The following is a 24,835-nucleotide window of genomic DNA, read 5'->3' on the forward strand; positions in this document are numbered from 1 at the left end:
CGACGGATAAAATCGATTTTGCTACACTATGCGACATGCGTTTAACCTTATCTGGTGACTGGTTGTGAATGGCCTTAAAATTCAGAGTTGAATGCACTATACATTTTAAATTAATTCTCACAGTGAATTTACAGTGCAAAACAATTTTAAATTGTTCCTGATTCTCAAGGACAGATTTTTTTTCTTTAATGCAGAGTATATTTGCCCACAGAACTTGCCAAGAGTAAAATATCAGGTTTTGCTTTATCAAGAGATAAACTTTAAAAAGTCTGCTTTATCGATATGGAAGGCTTACACCTAGAAGGAAGGCTATTGATGATTATACATGCCATTAAATCAACTAGGAAAACAAAGAGTGAACAACTGGTTTCAGCCAAGAAATAAATATTTTATTTTAAATGATCAGGGAAACATTCTGAAAAAAAAACAAACCCATATTCATAACTGGAGACAACAGTCATTTTTTTTTCATAGTTGAAAGTGATTTAGCAATAGCAGTTAGACTTATATACTGCTTCATAGGGCTTTCAGCCCTCTCTAAGCGGTTTACAGAGTCAGCATATTGCCCCCAACAATCCGGGTCCTCATTTCACCCACCTCGGAAGGATGGAAGGCTGAGTCAACCTTGAGCCGGTGAGATTTGAACCGCTGAACTGCAGATAACAGTCAGCTGAAGTGGCCTGCAGTACTGTACCCTAACCACTGCGCCACCTCGGCTCTTTGATAGATTTGATAGATTTAGGCAACAATAAATTGCAAAACACAATGTCTGGAAAAGCTCAGTGGATTAAAAAAACCAACCTTAAATTGTAAGTTGACGGTGGGCTTCCGATGCTTGCTTCCACACTTCAAAGTATCTTGACCACTGCGGCTTGAAACATGCTCAAATAGGTCATATATGAAATCATGGCTGAAACAAGGAATTTAAATAATGTTTCAATAAATATGAAAACAAAGATCCAAAGTAAAGCCTACTATACAAGGACTGTCTTTTCCTTTAAAAAATATGGCTTCTTCTTCTTCTTCTTTTTAATTGATTCTTCCCTGCTTGCCTGCTTGAAATGGCTGAGAATCCAATAATTGGACACCAAGAATAGCAATAGCAATTAGACTTATATACCGCTTCATAGGGCTTTCAGCCCTCTCTAAGCGGTTTACAGAGTCAGCATATCGCCCCCACAGTCTGGGTCCTCATTTCACCCACCTCGGAAGGATGGAAGGCTGAGTCAACCTTGAGCCGGTGAGATTTGAACCGCTGAACTGCAGATAGCAGTCAGCTGAAGTGGCCTGCAGTACTGCACCCTAACCACTGCGCCACCTCGGCTCTTAGTCGACTAAAGTACTATCATTATTATTTCCTCAGAATGTAAGAGCTGAAGATAAGTATACAATGACCAGAAAGACTTCTAGCACATTATAGAGAACACAGCATTTAGACAAGGGGACCATTGCCCTGTCATGTTATATTACATTAAATACTGTATCTCACATTTTGCATATCCCGAAGGTATCCTTCTCGTACTTACAGTATAAAGATTAAGTTTACACTACTTCCTTACCTTTGTTGAACAGAAACCACATGTCATAATACTTGTGTTAGCTTTTAAGAGGCTACAAGTCTCTGCTGTTTTTACCACAACAGACTAATAAACTAACAACCTCCTTGATTCTGTTGATGGGATGGCCAAATATTTTTATTTATTCATCAAATTTATTTGCCGCCCATCTCATGGTTCAGGCGACTCTTCTATAGCAGAAATACAGCAGAATCTCAAGTTCTCCAGGCATTCCTCAACTGTCACTAACATCTAATCTCCAGGCCAATAGTGACAGCTTCTATGAGTTGGTTAGTCACCAAAATCTGGAAGATCTGGGTTACTGAAGTACAATAATGTCTTGAAAATGGTATTGAGCTTCTGAGAGAAAGCACAAACAAAACTAATTGTATGTTTGTTTGTTTTAGAAAACTGTTGTGTTATCATTCCATATTAGAAGAACTATTGCTCGAGTTACCTTACATTATTTGTGTAAATAATGTTGTGTAATATTTTATTAAAGAGCAAAATTGTGGGATAAAAACTAATTATAAAGATTCATCTAGATGCTGGATGTTTATAATAAATATTTGATTTATTCTAATAACCATCAATTTATTAACATCAAACTCTTAATATAAAATAATTTTCCATTTGGAATATGCCTATATTATAGATACTAAGATCCTTTGCAAGAAATTATTTTAACGTTTTTGTGTGTTTGCCATTATAATTAGTCTCTTCACATGCTGTTATTTCACAAATCATGCTATATTTATTTGTTTATCTTGTTTGGAATTTGGAAAACCCAACACACTCAGGAATAAAGAAGCCTAAACAATAAATATGAAAAGCGTATCTTAAGAATTAACTCAACATAATTTATAATGTGTGAGCTTTTATCTTAATTGCATTTTTCTTTAATTTATATATACAGCATCTGCATGCATTTAGACATCTAATCCATTTATTTAAGGTTGCCAAATATTAAGTGGTTCCGCTTTTTATAAACAGACAATTTTTTTACACATTCCCCCAAAATTCTCACTATCCAAAATTCTGTACTGAAAATTCTCATGAATTGCTGGAATGATATTCAAACGCTACCTTAAGTACGCTTTATGAAATACTCTGAAAAACTGTTCATGTCAAATGCATACACCCTCAATGAAATGTATTACAGGTACTGTTTATAGCTGGATTCATCAAATGTGTCACTTCCTAAATTGAGAAACATTTGATTGTTTCTTCTGAATATTACTGAGTCAAAATTATGACGGGTATTTTTCATGCTTCAGGATATCTTTTAAAATGCCGATGTCAGCCTCTGCTTTACTGCTGCTTCGGCTGCCATTGAAACGGGGAGGGGGGGGGGCATGGTATTTGGGAAGGGAATCATGATGTGCTGGAGGAAGATTCTAGACGCTGACCTGACCATCTTACTGTGCATGTGGAGGAAGGGAGTTTCCCGCCAAGGTTAACTGTCCGGCATTCTATCCTGGTGATGTTTTTTTGAAGATATCTCCCACCTGACAGTTGGGTACATTATAATTGGACTATGGATTGGGGTGCCAAGGGGAGGGGATTGAATTATACATGATATTCTTTGCTTTCGCACCTACTTAACCAGATTCAGCTTAGCTTCGCTACTGTTCATTTGTAATTAGTAAAAGTACACTTGATTTCAAACAAATGGAGTTGAGTGGTTTCTTTCCTGATTATTAAATGAAGTCGCATCTGACAATAAGCTGAATCTGGTTAATTAGGTGCGAAAGCAAAGATTATCATGTATAATTCAATCCCCTCCCCTTGGCACCCCAGAGAACTGGAAGAAAGATAAAAATAGTTAAAGTAGAATTGGCAAACCATTCATACAATTAACTGCATCATTTAGGAAGGACCAAGGGTTGGCATCTATCTGACTAATCAAAATATATTCAGAAACATAAGCTCCATATGATGGCAAATCTACTATCTTTGTTCTTCTCTTTAGAAATGCAGTACTTTCAAATATTCAAAGTATATTCTAAAAGATAGAGAGCCCAAAAGATAGTTTAGAACTGAATTCTACAATTTTTCCCATACTCCCTTCCTTTTGAACCCTCAGTTTTCAACATCTTAACAAGGTCAGAATCTACAATTACACTATTGGCATACCTGCTTTCTCGCAATAGGTTCAGAAGATCATCCCTAAAAGTGTCTCTGTTTTTCTCCAAAATTCCTCTTACATCATATTGAACCTGTTTGAAACAGTATAAAAAAAGGAATAATTTTTTGACCTGTCTTATTAACAATGTTTCACAGAGGAAGCATCATAAGGAAGAGAAAAATATTTACTTATTAATTTTTACACCATTACTGCTTTATAAATAACTGAAGTTGGGAAACATACCTAATACTTCCGCTCTTCCTATTTTCCACACAACAACAACTGCGACGTTAGTTGGGCTGAGAATGAGTGAGTGGTCGAAAGCAGTGGTGGGTTTCCAAAATTGTTCGAACCTACTCTGTGGGTGTGGCCTCCTTTGTGGGAGTGGCTTGCCACCCATGTGACCGGATGGGAGTGGCTTGCCGCCCATGTGACCGGATATGAAATTATGAATTAGTACTTAGGTCGGTCCAAGTAGCTATTCAGAAACTCTGGCAATAGCAATAGCAATAGCAGTTAGACTTATATACCGCTTCATAGGGCTTTCAGCCCTCTCTAAGCGGTTTACAGAGTCAGCATATTGCCCCCAACAACAATCCGGGTCCTCATTTTACCCACCTCGGAAGGATGGAAGGCTGAGTCAACCCTGAGCTGGTGAGATTTGAACAGCAGAACTGCAGATAACAGTCAGCTGAAGTGGCTGCAGTACAGCACTCTAACCACTGCGCCACCTCTGGCATTGAAGCATGCAAGTCTTAAAGCTGTCAAGTTACAAGATTCTTGCACCCCTAACCCTTTAGAAAAAGAAAAACTAGGGGTCTTCAAACCTGACAGCTTTAAGACTTGTGGACTTCAACTCCCAGAATTCCTCCTCCAGTCACGTTGGCTCAGGAACTCTGGCATTGAAGCATGCAAGTCTTAAAGCTGTCAAGTTACAAAATCCTTGCACCCCTAACCCTTTAGCAGTGGTGGGTTTCAAAATTTTTTGGAACCTCTTCTGTAGGTGTGGCCTGCTTTCCGGGTCCACTGGTGGAACCTCTTCTAACCGGTCCGGTAGATTTGACGAACCGGTTCTACCAAATAGGTGCGAACTGGTAGGAACCCACCTCTGGTCCAAAGTCACCCAACCAGCTTTCTTGCCTAAGGAAAGTCTCCAATTCGGTCTCTTAATTTCTAGCCACCACCTTTAACCACTACCCCAAACTGGCTCTCACATAACTCAAAGCTTCTTTTAATTTGTAAGTTGTTGAAGGCAAAACTAAGCTGCTCCTGAAATACTATTTAGAAGACTTTCAATGAACATAGGAAAGAAAGATTACCTCCCCAGCATAGTGTTTCACTCCAAAGTTGTGGATAGCAACTCTTGGTTTCACATAAAAAGGATTGTTCTATTGATAAGAAGAACAAAAATAAGTCAAATCTGTTTAATTATAAATAATGAAATACAGAAAAAATGAAAAATCTTCTCTCAAACTGTGCTTCTCAGAACTTGCTGACAGATGATTCTTTTTTTAAAAAAAAAATCTGCCACGTTTAATTATTAGACTTTTTTAAACATTGCTCCAAAACATAATGGCTATACAGGCACTGTTTAAAATTAAATCTCTTTCAGGAAAGATGTAAATTAAAGATGCATTGACCAAAATACACTGATCAATTAATTTCAAGCATTAATTAATAGATAAACATTTTAACTTAATAAATAGATTTGCTCAGTGAAAACCTAGAATTTTAACTATCAAAATTTACATTAACACTGCATTTGAAATTCAGGGAATTTATAAACAAAGGAAAAGAACATTACTTACTGCATGCTGAATGTGTAATTTTGCTAACAGGGTTTTATCCGTAGCTTGAGGAAAGTGGCTCTCCTCATTGATCAAAGCCAACAAACCAAGTTTCTAAGCAATCAAGAAACAATAAAAAAATATGTTAAGTAGACCTCATATTGTTCATGCCTGCCTACCTGCCTCCCACCCCTCACATATGTGTGTGTGTGTGTGTGTGTGTGTGTGTGTTGTATTTGTGCTGATAAATAAATAAACGGAGACTAGTATAGATCTATTTCAAGCTATTTAGCTCTCATCAGCTAGCCACACCCTTACTGGGATTAGAACCTGTGCTGTATTACATCTTAGGCAGATGTGTTAACCACTAAGCCACAAGGTCCTTCTCCTTTATCAGCTGAGCCAGGGAAATAGGTATGTATTAAGTGTTACAACCCCTGATATGCCCAAATATGGGAGGAAGCTCACTGCTTCCATTCTCTGTCCATCGGCTCGTCACAAGAGACCATCCAGACAGAAACCCAACATTTTTACTGTTGCCTTTGTTACATTTGTGTTGTATTTGTGCTAATGTAACAAAGGCAATAGTAAAAACATTGGGTTTCTGTCTGGATGGTCTCTTGTGACGAGCCGATGGACAGAGAATGGAAGCAGCAAGCTTCCTCCCATATTTGGGCATACCAGGGGTTGTAACATTTAATACACACACACACACACACACACACACACACACACACACACACACACACACTGTATATAGCATTATAATTCAAGAATGTAGGTTTGGATAGTAACATTGCTTCTATCATCTAGTCTGTTTTCATGTATATGTGTATGTATGTATGTATGTATGTACGTATAAACTCTCTCACACACATCATTCTGTGAAATGGAATAGTAACAGGAAACATGCAGCACTGTGACATAAGTGGCACCCTATGTATTTTTCAATGTGAGGCAAAGGAAAGGAAACATGGGATATATTTTTTTTGTCTCTCGAAGTTCCAAATCCATGTGATATGCCATAGTATTTTTAAGACAACTGTTAAATTACACAGTTTCCTTTGTATCCTCTGGCAGGACAGACTTACTGTTGAACAATTAGAGGAAAATGTACCAGGAAAGACGCCAGTATTCCAGATAAGTCAAATTAGACATTATAATAAAGGTAAACAAAATGTACTTGATTCTCTTGATTAAAAGACAAGGGAGTAAATAAGCATTTCTGTATCAAAAAGAGTTGGGGGTGGATGGGAAACACAACTCTGACCCAGGAACAAATTAAAATTTATGTATTGATAGACAACAACATATGATCAGGTTAAATCTAGCAATAGCAATAGCAGTTAGACTTATATACTGTTTCATAGGGCTTTCAGCCCTCTCTAAGCTGTTTACAGAGTCAGCATATTGCCCCCACAGTCTGGGTCCTCATTTCACCCACCTCGGAAGGATGGAAGGCTGAGTCAACCTTGAGCCGGTGAGATTTGAACCGCTGAACTGCAGATAACAGTCAGCTGAAGTGGCCTGCAGTGCTGCATTTAATCACTGCACCACCTCGGCTCTATAACTGAACTTTGAGGTTCAGTTGTGAAAAAATAATACACTTTTCAAACATTGCGACTGATCATATGACATATGCTACAATTTGAGGTAAACAATTATTACTAAAACAATATTTCTAAAAAAAAATCCCTTAAATTTTAGACTACTTATATATTTACCTTTTCAATAAGATCCAAGCATTCCCCATTATCTGTCCAGTCAATGTCTTCCCACTGGAGTCCTTCTCTAAGAAAACCCAAGAAAGAGATTTTATTAAATTGCATAAACTGTTTTGATTGCCCAAAAGAAAGTTGGATGAAAACATGCTTCCTTACAATAATGGTAACAATGAATTTTATTGGCAATTCAAATCTCTAAAAGGACTAAGATGAGAATGAAAAAAACAAATGGATTAACACAAATATTCAAGCTATGGCAGAGGAAATAAATGACATTTAACGATTCTTACCTACTATATTCTAATTGCTCTAATGAAAAAATGTGCTTGTTGAAATATTCCTGAAGTTTTTCATTTGCATAGTTAATGTTGAACTGTTCAAAACGATTAACCTGGAAAAGAGACAAATCATAAGGAAACACTTAGTAACTTCGTCAAGTAATGCAAGAAGAAAAAGAACGATGTTTAAGCATAAAAGCACCAACATTTTATCAAGCTATAAATGTTCGGAACATACCTCAAAATTTTCAAATCCAAAAATGTCTAAAATGCCAATGGACTTGAAGTCGTCCTTGCCTTTGATTCTGCTGTTGATTTTTTTAATAACCCAGGCAAAGCACTGGGAATAAAGTGCCATAGCAGCTGAATCTCGACTATCTATAGCCTGGGGGTTGATAATAAAAATTAGATTATTTTATGACCCGATGGCATTTCTCAAAATGATGTTTCTAAGAGACAAGCAAGCAATGAAATACATGTCCCTATACTTCAGAACTAAGTTTTTCTTCTTATTTTGTTGCTGCTGTGCTTTTGAATCAGTGCTCTCTTATTTTTATTATTATTAAAAGTTTTAATGAGTTTTACAATTGTATATCTTTCCTCCCTCCCCCCCCGACCCCACATCCCATCCCCCCTCCCCCCCCCCACAACCCCCCAGAGCAGATACAGGGTATAAACATTTAGCAACCATATATTTAACTCCCCTTTTGTAAAGCTAACTTTAGATAAGTTGTAACATTCCTTGCTCATTCATTCATAAGCTATCTGGAGTTTCTTAGTCCCGTATTTATCTTGAATATAATCAATCCATCTTCTCCATTCCAGCTTGTATTTCTCATCTGAATGGTCCTTGAGGTATGCTGATATTTTAGCCATCTCTGCTAAGTTTGTTAGAATCAGTGCTGACTCTTGAAGACTGACGGGACAAGATTTCAGAAGTGATTTGCCATTGATTTCTCCCCAGGGCTGAGAGTGAGTGACTGGGAAAAGGTCTCTCAGATGGTTTTCTGCTTAAGACAGGATTAGAATTCATGCTCCTCTGGTTTCTAAACTGATGAAGAGCCAAGGTGGCGCAGTGGTTAGGGTGCAGTACTGCAGGCCACTTCAGCTGACTGTTATCTGCAGTTCGGCGGTTCTAATCTCACCGGCTCAAGGTTGACTCAGCCTTCCATCCTTCCGAGGTGGGTGAAATGAGGACCCAGACTGTTGGGGGCGATATGCTGACTCTGTAAACCGCTTAGAGAGGGCTGAAAGCCCTATGAAGCGGTATATAAGTCTAACTGCTGTTGCTATTGCTATGAACTATTGGTTCTCTTTCCCCCTCCCCTAACTGCTGCCAAATAGATACACAATTTTTCCAATCTTCCTATCCTTGGTTTATGACCATAATTGGGATTGGAATCTCAGTCACTGAGGGAAGCAGTCATTAAGCGAGATAGCCACATGACTGCTTCAATCAATGACCATAATCCTGGCACTCCTGCTCACAGTCATTAAGCAGAATGAGTAAAAGAGCTGCTGGGAGGATTTCAGCTTTGCAAGGCAGTAGCTCTCAAATGTTCCTGCAGCCCGTCAAAGAAGCTCAGTTCCCTTCTATGCACACAGGAGAAACCCTTTGAGGTCCTGCAGGAATAGAGGTGAAATTCTGAAGAGTTCATCTCCATTCCTGCTGCCCTCTCCAAAGAATTTCAGCTCTGCTCCAGCCCCTCCATATGCGAGTGTACCGAGATACACCCATGTTACACCCATCCTCCGCGAGCTGCACTGGCTCCCGATCAGTCTCCGAACACGCTTCAAGGTTCTGGTTATCACCTTTAAAGCCCTACATGGCTTAGGACCTGGATATCTACGAGACCGTCTTCTGCCACATACCTCCCAGTGTCCGATAAGATCTCACAGGATGGGCCTTCTCTGGGTGCCATCGACTAGACAATGTCGTCTGGTGGCTCCTCGGGGGAGGGCCTTCTCTGTAGCTGCCCCGTCCCTATGGAACGATCTACACCCAGAGATCTGGACTCTCCCCACTCTCGCGGCCTTCCGAAAGTCTATTAAGACCTGGCTTTTCCGGCAGGCCTGGGGCTGTTGACCTCTTGAATGAGGTCCAGCCCCACTAAGGTTGAGTGCATGTTGTGTCTTTTTAACTTGCTTTGTCTTTCTTTTTTTAATTTTTTAGTACTCTTTTAACTTTTTTATGTAAGCTGCCCGGAGTCCTTCGGGATTGGGCGGCATATAAATTTATTAAACATTAAACATTAACATTCTCTGCCAGGTTCCCCACTGAGACAAGGGTCACATGATCACGGGGTCCTTGGTAACCAGTCACAAATGAGAGCCAATTGCCTGAAATGCAGTCATGTGACCACTGTGCATGTGATATATTTACAACAGCCAGAAGAGCATTAGAGGCTGTAAACCACCCTTTGTGAGGACATTGTAATTTTAAACAACAAAGTGTTTTCATTTAGTATCTTTTGGGCATGCATACTATTTAGACTTTTTGGAAACTACACCACAGTAGAAATTTTTTTTAAAAATGAGCTTTTTCCAAGGTCCTAAATACTATACACAAAAACATTCCAAAGTAATTGGATTTTACCTGCTGTATATTAAGAGGTGTTAGAATTTCTTCTCCCCTGAGTATCATTGATCTCTGTGTTAAGGCTTCAGTTAGCTGCGTTGAATCCAGCCCAAGTAACTCTGCAGATCTATTCAGAGCTAAGAACAATAAAACAACAACTATAGTAACAGAAAGCGCTACTAAAAATACAGTAGTATTATTTGGGAAGATTAAAAAAAAAACACCTAATAAGCAATTTGCCATTCGTAAGTATAATTTTCACTCAACAGTCTTTTCCTTATGTAATGCCATCCTCCAAATTGTCTAAACTACATTTCCGAGTCAATCCAATGAAAACAGATCTAGAGGACCGAGGAGTTAACTAAAAACTAATTTGTAATTTGTCCTAAGTTCTAATTTAAATTATTCAAAATTTGAACTAATAAGACAGGACATAGACATTCACCGTTAGAAAATAGCCATTTTTTTCACCTGTTTTGAAGGACACCTGTGCTCCACCAGCTGTAATAAATTCAATATTGCCAAGATGCAAAATTCCAGCGAGGAGCCTAAGGACATCTCGTACCTCCTCAGTGGTGAACTGCATCACTTCCATTGCCATCTGGAAGAGACACACAGCATGACTGAGCCTTTGATCTCATTCGTATCACATAATATCATCCAAGTATCTCCCATACACGAAGAGTCTCAAACAAGTATCTTCAGAAGGACGCGTTTCTCCAAAATTAGCCTGGTTTTGGCCACATAAAACCTTTCCTTATTTCTTGCCACTTCAATGTTTCCATCCGCCGGCCAGTGTCGACTGGCGACTACCCGGAGGAGGGCCTTCTCTGTGGCTGCTCCGACCCTCTGGAACGAACTCCCCGTGGAGATTCGCACCCTCACCACCCTCCAGGCCTTCCGCAAAGCCCTTAAAACCTGGCTGTTCCGACAGGCCTGGGACTAAACAACCGTTGCCCCTATCTCGAATGGTATGATTGTTGCGCTTTTTAAATTATGTATTATTTTGTGTTGGTGTCAAACTGTCTGTATCCCCTTTCCCTTGCTCAAGTTGTGAGCCGCCCTGAGTCCCCCTCGGGGAAAAGGGCAGCATACAAATGAAATAAATAAAAATAAATAAAAAAATAAAAATAAATAAATGTTGGGTTGCAAGGAGAAGAGATTCAGGTCAGAATAAAAATCCATCATCCTCAGGCCCCATCTACAAGCAATTAAACTAAAAATACCAAGAACTCTACAACACAACCCTGAGATACACATATTCTCTTCTATTGGAACTACCTATGGTTTTCCTTGATGGGACCTTGAAGGGAAAGGATGGGAAAAAAACTGGTCAAACTCACAATGACTTCTTTGAATGCTTCTGCGTCATTGATTGTCTTGTCGGCTACACATCCAGACTGGTTCAGGTAGTGATAGTTCTCAGGTGCAGATAGGTAAAATGCATCTGAATAGAGGAAAAAAACATTTGTATCATGCTTAAAATCTACAAGAGAAGTAACCATCAGAATTTGTATATATTTTTGAAATAAAGAACTCAAGACGTGTTCTACGCATTGATGATTTCCTGGAGAACAGTATCAAAGTACTGATAGAATTTTCTCGTGACCCGACAAAAGCGCGAATGTCATAAGCGCGCCGACAAAACCGCGGCGCTAAAGCCACGATATCAAAAGCGCACCGACAACAGCGCGCCGACAACAGCGCGCCGACAGAAGCGCGATTTAAGTTAAGGTAAGGTTTAGGGTTAGGTTTAGGGTTAGGGTTAGGATTAGGTTACAGCGCGCTTCTGTCGGTGCGCTGTTGTCGGCGCGCTTCAGGGCTCATTCGTCGCTCCTTCGTCGCGCGGTTTTGTCGGCGCGGTTTTGTCATTGTGGTTTAGTCAGGGGCGCTTTTGTCGTTCGTGCATTTGTGGTGGAACCGAATTTTCTATATTGATTTGATTGATTGATTTAATAAATTTATAGGCCTCCCAATCCCGAAGGACTCCGGGCGGCTTACAGAAAATAAATTTTTTAAAAAGTGCAGAGTTAAAAAAACGGAGGAAACAAATTAAAAAATAAACCACATCGTGCACTCCATCTAATCGGGGCTGGACCTCGGTCATGAGGTCAACAGCCCCAGGCCTGCCGGAATAGCCAGGTTTTGATAGCCTTTCGGAAGGCCTTGAGAGTGGGTGTCCTTTCCCCTAAACCCCCAACGTGTGAGCGAGACTTTCTCAGTGAAACAGTTCAGAAGTAGGGATTGTAGCTGCAATCTACGTAAGATTTAACTCAGGTGGGTGAGTGATTGGAGTCTTCCTGGGAGGTGCCAATTAAATGGATGCTGGAAATGGTGTTGTTGTCTCTATTATGATTGGTCTGCCTTCCTTGCTTGCTGGGCTGGGAATGATCCACCACCCAAATAGACAACTGATCCAGGCCACACACAGCAACTCCTACACAGACCTCCAATATTGTTGGAATTGCTGCATTGAAGAAGCCATGCTAGGTCAAGGGGTGAAATATCTGCATAAAACCTAATCAATACCTTGGCATTAATCCCCCAAAGCCTGGAGAACCTTACAGTGTACGCCCCCGTGACCTCAAGACTGGACTACTGCAATGCGCTCTACATGGGGCAGCCCTTGAAAAGTATTCGAAGACTTCAACTTGTCCAGAACGCAGCCGCGCGAGCGATCGTGGGTGCACCTCAGTACACCCACGTTATACCTATCCTCCGCAAGCTGCACTGGTTACCGATCAGTCTCCGGATACGCTTCAAGGTGCTAGTCGTAACTTATAAAGCCGTTCATGGTATTGGATCTGGGTACTTGAGAGACCGCCTGCTGCCAATTACCTCCCACAGACCCATTAGATCTCACAGGGTTGGCCTCCTCCGGGTGCCATCTACCAGCCAATGCCACCTGGCTATTACCCGGGGGAGGGCCTTCTCTGTGGCAGCTCCAGCCCTCTGGAATGAACTCCCCGCAGGGATTCGGACCCTCACCTCTCTCCAGGCCTTCCGAAAAGCCGTCAAAACCTGGCTTTGCCGGCAGGCCTGGGGGTGATGAGTTCCCTCCCCGCTCGACATGTATGGTTGTGCGACTGTTGTTTACTTTTATTATTTGTATTTTGTTTTTTATGTTCCCCCTTTTCCCCCTTGAATTGTTCGCCGCCCTGAGTCCTCCCAGAGAAGGGCGGCATACAAATAATAAAATTCTAATTCTAATTCTAATGTACATCAAAGTTTGTTTCAATTATTTTTAACGTTGCTTTATAACTGCACCTGAAGTATGGAAATACATTAAAATAGGTTGCCCACCAAATAACAATGTGCTTATGGACTTGTTATGTGTTATGTATGTTATGGATCAGTGATATAGGCACTCAATGTCTTGGTAGAATGTTATGTGGACACCATAAGTACACTAGCATATTCTCCCGTCTCCCACTTTACAAAAAAGCTACTTCATATACTGTTTCTACTCTATTCAAGAAATTATCTGTCCTGTTGCTATTCCTTCATGATTCAGCTTCTCCTGTTTAACAGGATTTAGAGCATGGGCAGGAAAGAGTTTAAATTTTCATGATTGTGTTAAAATGTTTTATTTTCATTTTCATTTTCATGCACTCACATATATACTGTGCATAGCCGGGGCCATACAACATTAAACAATAATCACAGCAGTTCCTCTTGTCGACAATACCCCCCAAAATAGAAACCCAATATACCTCTTCCACTCTCCATACACCTCTTTCTTCCACCCCCCTCCAACTTCCTATCTTCCCTCCATCATTCCACTCTACCCTACTTCCCCTCCCCCTCTACCACTCCTCTCTCCCTATCCACTCCCTCCCTTCCTTCTCATCCTCCCTCCCATCCTCTCTCCCGCCCTCTCTACCCATCTTTCTTCTATCCCACTCCTCCTCCCCTTGGTGTATTTCCACTATATGTCAATGTACTCAACTTGTCCTATTTTTACAGAGAAATTAAAGAGAAACAGTATACATGTGAAGTCGCATTACATTGAAATCTAACACATAGTATATATCCCTCGCTCCCCCCCCAACACCCCACCTCCCTCCCCCCCCCCCGACTTCCCAGAGCCCGTACACGGTATAGATTTTTAACAAACACAGTCTAAAATATATTGAAAAAAAAGAAATAGAAAAAAAGAGGTTAATAACATCTCTACATTGATCTTAGCTTCTTCTTGCTACGCTAACTTTGAACAGTTTAAATCATTCCTGATCTTAAGCATAGGCTATCTGGAATTTCTTGGTCCCGTATTTGTTTTGTATATAGTCAATCCATTTTTTCCAGTCTCGTTTATATCTCTCATTTGAGTGATCTTTGAGATATTAGATGAGATATTGTTTGTTATCATCATACAAACAATGTTTTCTGAAAAACAGTAATTTCTTTTGGAAAGAGCCATTGTTTAAATACAAAACTGAGTCTCACCTTTCTTTTCTCCCTCAATCCCTGCCAGCAGGGCATAGAATATATGATAATTCCTCTCTCCTGGATTTTGCCTTACTACTCGATTCTACGAGACAAAACATTTGGAAATATATTCAGCAAAATCTTTTACATTTTTAAACCATTCAAAATATTAGGAAAAACAACAACAAATACGTTACCTTTTCTAATAAATCTTTAGGAGGCATCAAGTGAATACAGGTCAAGGAACAAAATGGTTCAGTTGAACTTGCAAAAATTGCAATTTATATATTATTGTTGTTAGTATGTTTATTCAGAAGAACGTTCATTTGTATTAGTTTCCCTTAATTTTAAAAGTTCATTTATTATATATAACTATTAATGACTATCTTTTTATTGGCAGCTGAGCTCAATGTCCGACGATGAAATATATTTGTAAAAGAATTAAGTAAATTATACAAAAAACAGATCCCGACATAATATATAAAACTCTCATTCTCTCTCTCTCTCACTCACTCTCTCTCTCACGCACACACAAACTCAAACACACACACACACAAACATGTATCTTTTGTTTGCTATGAAAAATTAGTACAGTACTATCAATCTTTCTGGCAATATTTTAAAAAAACCAGAAATATATATCTATTTTAAAAGGATTAGTTACTTCCACACTAAAGAGTACTAATAGAAAATAATATCCTCCTAATATAATTTTTCCCTACGGAGCCAGGCAGCTGGACCAACACAGATTGAAAAAGAGAAACATATCTAGGATTAATTAGAGCAAACTTGGCTCAGATTAATCACTCACTCTCTGACACACTGCAGAATAGAATCGAGTGGATTATCTATTTGATTTATAAAGCTGAATACAGAGCTGTATTTTAGCTTTCCCTAAGGAAAAGTCACCATCTAATCATTAAGTTGGAACAGTTTTCCTCTGAAGATTAACAGAAATGAGTGATACAAAAATAAAAATGCACATTTTCTAATATTTTTTTCAATACAGCTCCCTACATTAAACCATGAGAGAAAAAGAAGAGGATTTTTCAGAGTTTCTAATATTCTAATGTGCAATTTTGGAAAAAAGTAAAATAGACAAGCTCAGAGGTGGGTTCCTACCAGTTCGCACCTATTCGGTAGAACCGGTTTGTCAAATCTACCGAACCGGTTAGAAGAAGTTCCACCAGTGGACCCGGAAAGCAGGCCACACCCACAGAAGAGGTTCAAACTTTTTTGAAACCCACCACTGGTCCTTGGATATGATTATTCTACACTATCATGCTCATGTTTATAAAACTCAGTGCCTCTGTGAAAGGTAAGGATGACTACTGCGTTTGTGGTGCAATCAGAACATTGTGTGTGTTGAAGTTGTTTTAACGCAAACCAAAGATGCCTTTTAAAAAACAAGTTTACATCATATTCTTATGCAGGCCAGTGCTGTGTGTAAGGTAATTTAAGGTGGTTCTGATAAGTGTCGTCGGCATCTTCATATCCGGTCACATGGGCGGCAAACCACTCCCACAAAGGAGGCCACACCCACAGAGTAGGTTCAAACAATTTTTGAAACCCACCACTGGACAAGCTGCCTTATATATGTGTATACACACACCGCTCGTACAACAATTACAAGGGGGACAGAAAATATAGGATACAGTCTACAATTTTTCCTCCCTGAATATTGCCTTTTTGACAGAAGTTCAGCTGAACAAATTTCCCAAAGCGACTAGAGTTGTTGTTGTAAACAGTCTTTGCATTGCCAAATGCTTCCATAATTGGGCTGCAGTAAAAATAAAAGAGAGAGAGAGAAAGTTATTAAGTGTTTATGAGTCCAATAAAAATTATAATAAATCTTATTGATGGAAATATTGTAACACTAATGTTTTACAAAGGTCCATTCACAGTATAAAATACATCAAGTTATGTCAAGCAAGTCATGAACTTCTAGTATATTTTAAATATTTCTTGGAAGAATAATATACCAGAAAGGGAGAAGGAGGGGAGAACCTGTTGTGGTATCCGTGTAGCAAAATAGTCTAGATAAGAAGTCGCTCTTTGAGATGAACGTTCTTTAAATTTGTTTTATAAATAAATAAACAAATAAACGTTGTATGGTTACATGAACGGAATCTTGCAAGTTTGACTGTTTCTTCACATCACCTTTAAAGCCCAAGAAACTAGGGAAGCTCCCTTCTGAGACATTTGTCATGTCCACATTTCTGCTGAGCGCTAAGCTGCCTCTTTTCTCACCTTTGCTTCGAATGGCCCAGTTTAATTCAGATAATTATGTTCATTTTTCATCATTCAATTACCCAGCAGTATCTCAAAGGTGCAAAGCTGCGTGAGCGCAGCCCCCCCTCCCCCCAGCTCACGCGGATTGGTCCCTTTGGGATACCGCTGGGTCGGTGAGTGGCGCTCTGCCCGGCCGGATGGGGGGTGTCCACTGGGCTTATTTTCGAGGGAGGCCATATATTTTGCCACCCCAAAAATCTGGCATGGCCTTATTTTCAGGACATGTCATATTTTCGGGGAAACATGGTACAAAAAAACATAATAAGCATAATATAACATAACATGGTCTAGATTCAGTACAACTATGTGATGCATAGAGAAATGTACTAATTCTTGGCATAAGCAACATTTTGCTTTCTATACAAAGAAGTACAAATAAAAATATAATAAAAGAAGTACAATAAAAATAAAAATAAATATTGTGCTATAGAAATAGAGGAAAAAATTATAGTCCTAGGTAAAGATCAGCTTAAAAATTATTCAAAATGACATCTGTGACAACAAAGATCAAAATTGCTAAAGGAGTGGTTTGCCAATTGTAATTTATAGCTGTGAAAGTTGAATATTGATGAAAAAAACCATTTAAATGAGACACAGAGACAAGTTACTAAAGATTACCAAGAGTTGTTAAGAACTTATATATATATAACTTATATATATATATATACATACATACATATACATGTATGTATACATGTATGTATACATGACCGATGACCTCTGGAGAGCCAGGGACGGAGGCCACGCCTCCATCCTGGTTCTCCTTGACCTCTCAGCGGCTTTCGATACCATCGACCATGGTATCCTTCTGTGACGACTGCGGGAGGTGGGGGTGGGAGGCACTGTTTTGCGGTGGTTCTCCTCTTACCTCTCGGACAGGTCGCAGTTGGTGTTAGTTGGGGGGCAGAGATCGACCCCTAGGCCCCTAACATATGGGGTGCCGCAGGGTTCGGTCTTGTCCCCCCTACTTTTCAACATCTACATGAAACCGCTGGGCGAGATCATTCAGCGGCACGGGATAAAATACCACCAGTATGCGGATGATACTCAGTTGTATCTGTCCGCCCCGTGCCAACTCAATGAAGCGGTGGACGTGATGAACCAGGGCCTTGAAGCCGTTAGGGACTGGATGAGGGCTAACAAACTTGTGCTCAACCCAGATAAGACCGAGTGGCTGTTGTGTTTCCCTCCCATTAATTCGGCTAGTGTTCCATCTCTCAGGCTGGGGGGTCAAATATTACACCCCTCAGACAGGGTCTGCAACTTGGGAGTCCTCCTGGACCCACAGCTGAATTTTGAACACCATTTGTCAGCTGTGACCAGGGGGGCATTTGCCCAGGTTCACCTGGTGCACCAGTTGCGCCCCTACCTGAACCGGGAGGCCCACACAACAGTCACTCGTGCCCTTGTGACCTCTAGGCTGGAATACTGCAATGTGCTCTACATGGGGCTGCCCTTGAAGAGTATTCGGCGACTTCAGCTAGTCCAGAATGCGGCCCGCGCGAGCGATTGTGGGTGCACCTCGGTTCGCCCACATAACACCTATCCTCCGTGAGCTGCACTGGCTACCTGTCGATCTCCGGATACGCTTCAAGGTGCTACTTGTCACCCATAAAGCCCTTCATGGTAGTGGATCTGGGTACTTGAGAGACCGCCAATTACCTCCACGCGACCAATTAGATCCCATAGATTAGGCCTCCTCCGAGTTCCATCTGCCGGTCAATGCCGACTGGCAACTACGCGGAGGAGAGCCTTCTCGGTGGCAGCTCCGACCCTATGGAACGATCTCCCCGTGGAGATTCGTACCCTCACCACCCTCCAGACTTTCCACACAGCCCTTAAAATCTGGCTATCCCGTCAGGCCTGGGGCTAAAGACTGTAACCCACCCGAATGGTATGAATGTTGTGCTTTTAACTATGTATTGTTTTTACGTGTTAAATGTTTGTTTCCCCCCTCCCTTCGAGTTGTAAGCTGCCCTGAGTCCCCCCAGGGAAAATGGCGGCATATAAATAAACTTTCATAACTCATCATAACTCATCATACATACATACATACATACATACATACATACATATATACATACACACACACACATGTTCTGACCCCCCTCATTTCACACCAAAGCACACTCCGAGTCAGAGATAAATTACGGCATTTAATTAACAGACAGACAGGTCCTTGGCAGCAACCCGGCACAGACAGCCTGTATATATATGTTGTGGTCCAGCAGGAGCCGTTGGAGCTGCCACCAGACTCCGACAGCGAGGAGCCCTCTGAGTTGGCTCTGGAGGATGTGGAGGACCCTGGACAGGGTTCTGACTCCGAGCAGGGCGCAGAGAGGGTGGTTGGCCACCAGGAGGCGCCTGAGCCTTGGACCAGTGGGGAGGAGACAAGGGAGAGTGAGCCGGATGCCAGCAGTGAGTTGTTCCTGGACGCCCAGCATCAAAGAGCTAATAGGCGTCAGGAACAGTTGCGCAAGTACTGGAGGTAATTGCACTCAGCTGGTGGTCATTAGGCTCCTCTCCAGACTATAATAAGGACTGCTTGTGCACACGCCCCTCTTGCAGAAGTCAATGCAGGAACTAATGTCGGAGAACATTATTGTGAGCTTGGCAGGCTGGATTGCTGCCACAGCTTATCTGTGCTGGATTGCTGCCCAAGCTTGTCTGTGCCAATTTGCTGCCAAGGACCTGTCTGTCTGTTAATTAAATGCCGTATCTTATCTTTGGCTCAGAGTGTGTGTTGATGTGGGACGAGGGGGGGTCAGAACACACACCAATCTTTCGAAGATGTATTTCAAGAAAACAGAAAAATGTATAAAGTGTTCTGTCAACATCTAGTTTTTACCTAAGTTAAAACACTTGTACTGAGAAATAAAACTTTTTGCAATCTATCAGCAAAGCGGGCAAGCAGATGCTGAAATAACTTCCTTCCACAAGTCTTGTTTATTGTTTTCCTTAAGAAAATGCCCCAGCATACATATATTACCTGCTCTCCAAAATTGCTTGTTCGACACTAGCTATTTTCTCCATACAAGAGAGTTCCAGAGAATGTTGGCTTACGGCCGACAAAAACTTGAGAATCAACTTAGTGCTCTCCGTTTTACCGGCACCACTTTCACCACTGGAAGACAAAAAAAAAAAAAAGAAAACAAGTCTACAGTTAGTCAGACCAAATACCTTTTGAAAAGCTGGGCATTTGATAGATGTAGATAAATATATTATGAAAAAGAGTCAGGTAGAGCATTCGGTTGCTGAAGTCGTATTTTCTGCAATCGAGTTTGGAGCGGTTTACTTTGAGTTTGTATCTATTGTTTGCCTGTGTATTATTGCGGTTTTAGCCTCCAGATCCCTCATTACCTTTGTTGCCCTTCTCTGCACTCTTTCTAGATCTCCCCTTTCAGCTCTAGGGTGATATTATTAAGGCATGATAGTATTAGCCCTTTACCAGAGGTGGGTTCCTACCAGTTCGCACCTATTCGGTAGAACCGGTTCGTCAAATCTACCAGACCGGTTAGAAGAGGTTCCACCAGTAGACCTGGAAACCAGGCCACACCTACAGAAGAGGTTCCAAAGTTTTTTGAAACCCACCACTGGTCCTTGGATATGATTATTCTACACTCTCATGCTCCTATTTATAAAATTCAGTGCCTCTGTGAAAGGTAAGGATGACTACTGCGTTTGTGGTGCAATCGGAACATTGCGTGTGTTGAAGTTGTTTTAATGCAAACCAAAGATGCCTTTTAAAAAACAAGTTTACATCCTATTCTTATGCATGCCAGTGCTGTGTGTGAGGTAATTTAAGGTGGTTCTGACAAGTGTCGTCGGCATCTTCATATCCGGTCACATGGACGGCAAGCCACTCCCTCAAAGGAGGCCACACCCACAGAGTAGGTTTGAACAATTTTTGAAACCCACCACTGAACCACATGCTAATGCCAATATGTTATTGTTTTGTCACACTTTGGCTAAGTTATTATATATTATTATACCCACCATGGGAACCCTTAACTCCAATATGTTAAAAACCTGATTTTTAAAAAGCAGTGTGCTTCACAGCCGACAGAAAAAAAACAGTGTATTTCAAATAAACTTCATACATAAATCCTTGGGCTTGACTTTTCTCTAATGCTCTAATCATCAGCGAAGTCATCATATTAACATTTTTATTTTGATATGACATACTAAATCTTCCCATGAACAGTTGATTCTTGCCCAGAATGAAGTTTTGCTTTCGCTTTTGTTGGAAAACAGGAGTGTTTGAAGGTTTTCAAAGGATAGCTAGAGGCAAAAATCCAATACCAGATATATGCTACCTTGGGTATAATCACTTCATCGGTAAGTTATTTCTTCCTGCTACAACTTTCCCCCTAATTCTTAGCTGCTGCAGAATTTTAAAAAATCAGAATTACTTTACCTATATAACCTGCCTTGTTCATTAACAACAGTCATTATGGATTATTGCAACGCTCTCTACATGGGGCTACCCTTGAAAAGCGTTCGGAGACTGCAGCTAGTCCAGAATGCGGCCGCGCGAGCTATATTGGGTGCACCGAGGTACACCCACGTTACACCTGTCCTCCGCGAGCTGCACTGGCTACCAATTGGTCTCCGGACGCAATTCAAGGTGTTGGTTATTACCTTTAAAGCCCTACGTGGCTTAGGGCCAGCGTACCTTCGAGACCGCCTACTGCCACATACCTCCCAGCGGCCAGTAAGATCCCACAGATTGGGCCTCCCTCGGATGCCATCAGCCACACAGTGTCGGCTGGCAGGCCCCCGGAGGGGAGCCTTCTCTGTGGCTGCTCCGACCCTCTGGAATCAGCTACCCCCAGAGATCCAGACCATACCCACTCTCATGGCCTTCAGGAAAGCGGTAAAAACCTGGCTATTCTGGCAGGCCTGGGGCTGTTGACCTCATTGTTGAGGTCCAGCCCCGGTTAGAATGCATGCATGCATGTTTTGTGATTTTAACTGTCTTTTTTCTCTTTCCTTATTTTTTTCTTTCTCTTTTCCTGTTTTGTAAGCCGCCCGGAGTCCTTCGGGATTGGGCAGCATATAAATTTTAATAATAAATAATAAATAAATAAATTATGAGCAACTGCAAGGGGAACTATGTACAAGGATAAGGTAAAATCTGTATCAAATATGGCACCAGGCTAATTGGAATATCAGTTACTGACACCATCACACATATTTACAAACACCTCTTGCAATTTATCCCCTCCAGAATATCACCTTCTCTCCTTTCTCCCAGTGAGTTAAGAGAACCTTGAGGAATTTCAAATATCATTGGTCAACCATCTTTATGTTGTAAATATATATCAACTGTGTATGAGAGGAGAGGGTGATGTAAAGGCAATGGTAATGGCTTAAACTCTCAGGAAACTCCTACTTACTTACTGAGTCTTTCATATGTGTTTTTGATAACACATTTTGCTAAAAGTTATTCATTTGCACCCTATGCTCTGATGAAAAAGACCAAAGAGAGGAAATAGTATTACATTTTATGCAGAAATGGGTTCCTACCAGTTCGCACCTATTCGGTAGAACCGGTTCGTCAAATCTACTGAACCGGTTAGAAGAGGTTCCACCAGTGGACCCGAAAAGCAGGCCACACCTACAGAAGAGGTTCCAAAAGTTTTTGAAACCCACCTCTGGTCCTTGGATATGATTATTCTACACTATCATGCTCATATTTATAAAACTCAGTGCCTCTGTGAAAGGTAAGGATGACTACTGCGTTTGTGGTGCAATCAGAACATTGCGTGTGTTGAAGTTGTTTTAAGGCAAACCAAAGATGCCTTTTAAAAAACAAGTTGACATCCTATTCTTATGCATGCCAGTGCTGTGTGTGAGGTAATTGAAGGTGGTTCTGACAAGTGTCGTCGGCATCTTCATATCCGGTCACATGGGCGGCAAGCCACTCCCATCCGGTCACATGGGCGGCAAGCCACTCCCACAAAGGAGGCCACACCCACAGAGTAGGTTCGAACAATTTTTGAAACCCACCTCTGATTTTATGGCATTTCAGTTGGTTCTAATAAAGGTATTACCCAACTGTAGATTACAGAGTTAGATACCACATAGCAATATATCATAGGACTACACTCCTAATAATTTAGCTGAATAAAATTCAATTAAAAACAACAATCCAATAACTCATTATAATTATATAGTCATTAGAGCATGGTCTAAATTAATTATGACCTGCAACAAAATGATAAATAACAAGCAGGCCCACTAGAGGGGGTTTGCTGTCTTTAATGAGCCAGATACATAGCTATGATTTGTATAATCCACATTACTATACTTACAGAAGACGAAACAAAATAATTATGCTAATATACAGTATAATTATAACTAATCAACCAATTAATTTATTGTAACTGCAATTCTGGAGAGCAAATACAACAACCAATAATATTACGGCATAGAATAAACGACATTAACAGAAACACCTCATTTGTAGCTATAAAATAATCACTGTGCTACGAACTCCTGATCAGGATGTAATATATTGTATTTCTGTTTGGAAGCAAGCCCTGTAAAATTTGAACACCAATGTCTTCAAATCCCTGTTTTATTATCTCTTTCATTTTTTTAAAGTCATAGCCCTTAGAGCAAATTTCTGCCCAAGATCCTTTTATCCACTAATTTGCAAGCCACAAAGAAGCCTTTTTGTTCCTAAGCTTTTAAAGCTCTTTTGTAAAATGGGTTCAAAACACTGTAGACAATTGAGGTAGTGATTCTTTCTAGTTGCAGCAGCATTTGGCTCAGTCGGAAATGGAGTTAATCAATAACGCTGGCAATATCAATTCATACGTGTGACAGCTAAGAACGCAGCACAATCTCAATCACCTTTATTGTTTTCCCTGAACCTATAGAAAACAATGTTTGTTTATATACATACATTCAGCCTCTACTGAATGTGGAATAAAATAATTCACTAATAGGACAACATGGCAGGTTTTATTAGCTGGTGCCAAAAATTGGGCTACCGTTGAAAATATTTTCTGTTCTCCCTGGAAAGATGCATTTGACAGTTTCAACACGCCCATCTTTCTCTGGCAACAACATCTGTCTTCTGCTCTTGCCCATATTCTGCAGCAACCTGCCTACATTTAAATCAGCCATTAAACAAATAAAAACCATAAAAATTAGCGTAATCTCTATAGCTATCATCCACAGATGGGTGCCTTCGCAAGCCAATTCACAGCAGGTTTCGAAAATCAATCTTTACAAAGAACAGGCTGAACTGCTAATAGTGATGAGAGTTGAACATATACGATAAGGATGGTGAAGATAAAAAAAAACCTAGAAAACATTAGTTTCTAGTAATAGCTCAAGTTGCTTTACAAGCTTTTACAGTTCGGGATTATATGAATTAAGGGTTTGTACCTATATCTGTACTTGGATAGTGAGATGAATGATATTTAAATGTGATAGACAGAAAACAGATGAAATCATCTTGGGTTATCCTGCTCAGTGACTACTCAGGAGGTGGCCTTTCTCATGAAAATCTCCCAACTTTGGAATTGTCTCCCCAATCCCTCAGGGAAGTACACCAAGCAACTGTATTGCCTTTTCAGAACAAGTTCAAATTCTTTTCAGCCCCACAGAGATTTGAATGTGTTTATTATAAGCTGGAAAAATGGTGAAAAGTGGTATAGCATTTTATACATACAAATATTTAAACATATCCAATTTAACTTATTTGAAACATTAATACTATTAATGATACCAATGATATCCCAGAGCTATTATTGCCTCTCAATCCTATCGAAGAAGATATGTTAAGACTTTGAGGTCAGGACTCCATAGGAGAAGGATCTCAAAAACCATAATGATGGGCACAACCTTTTATATATAGGATGTATTCACATACCTAGAAGCGGGAGATTCACACCTCTTGGCTTTTCGTTTTCCCCAGATACCCCAACTTTAAAAGCCAATATTCATTCAATGATCATTCTTCTTCCTGTATCCTATACAATTTTCTACTGATTTTTGTTTACTGAAATTTAAGGTCTATATTGATGGAGACCCAGAAATAATTATTGA

At 40.4% G+C, this 24,835-nt stretch overlaps 1 protein-coding gene across 1 annotated transcript in view; it reads right to left on the bottom strand.

Annotated features, from left to right (window-relative positions):
- The window catches only part of MYO10 (myosin X), a 161,015-nt gene that overhangs the window by 73,454 nt on the left and 62,726 nt on the right, over positions 1 to 24,835 (bottom strand). The window contains exons 5-18 of the mRNA XM_087721987.1: positions 19,761 to 19,895; positions 16,135 to 16,259; positions 14,677 to 14,690; positions 14,498 to 14,582; positions 11,395 to 11,498; positions 10,523 to 10,652; positions 10,070 to 10,188; positions 7,712 to 7,858; positions 7,486 to 7,586; positions 7,196 to 7,262; positions 5,493 to 5,585; positions 5,004 to 5,072; positions 3,693 to 3,775; positions 802 to 910 (exon numbers count right to left, since the gene is read on the bottom strand). Coding sequence (XP_087578113.1) covers positions 802 to 910; positions 3,693 to 3,775; positions 5,004 to 5,072; positions 5,493 to 5,585; positions 7,196 to 7,262; positions 7,486 to 7,586; positions 7,712 to 7,858; positions 10,070 to 10,188; positions 10,523 to 10,652; positions 11,395 to 11,498; positions 14,498 to 14,582; positions 14,677 to 14,690; positions 16,135 to 16,259; positions 19,761 to 19,895 — 1,381 coding nt within the window. The remainder of the gene's footprint in view (positions 1 to 801; positions 911 to 3,692; positions 3,776 to 5,003; positions 5,073 to 5,492; positions 5,586 to 7,195; positions 7,263 to 7,485; positions 7,587 to 7,711; positions 7,859 to 10,069; positions 10,189 to 10,522; positions 10,653 to 11,394; positions 11,499 to 14,497; positions 14,583 to 14,676; positions 14,691 to 16,134; positions 16,260 to 19,760; positions 19,896 to 24,835) is intronic.

The sequence above is a fragment of the Thamnophis sirtalis genome, unplaced genomic scaffold, assembly GCF_051295495.1.
Source record: "Thamnophis sirtalis isolate CommonGarterSnake01/CBP01778 unplaced genomic scaffold, rThaSir2_p1.2 scaffold_8, whole genome shotgun sequence".
Taxonomy (NCBI): Eukaryota; Metazoa; Chordata; class Lepidosauria; order Squamata; family Natricidae; genus Thamnophis; species Thamnophis sirtalis.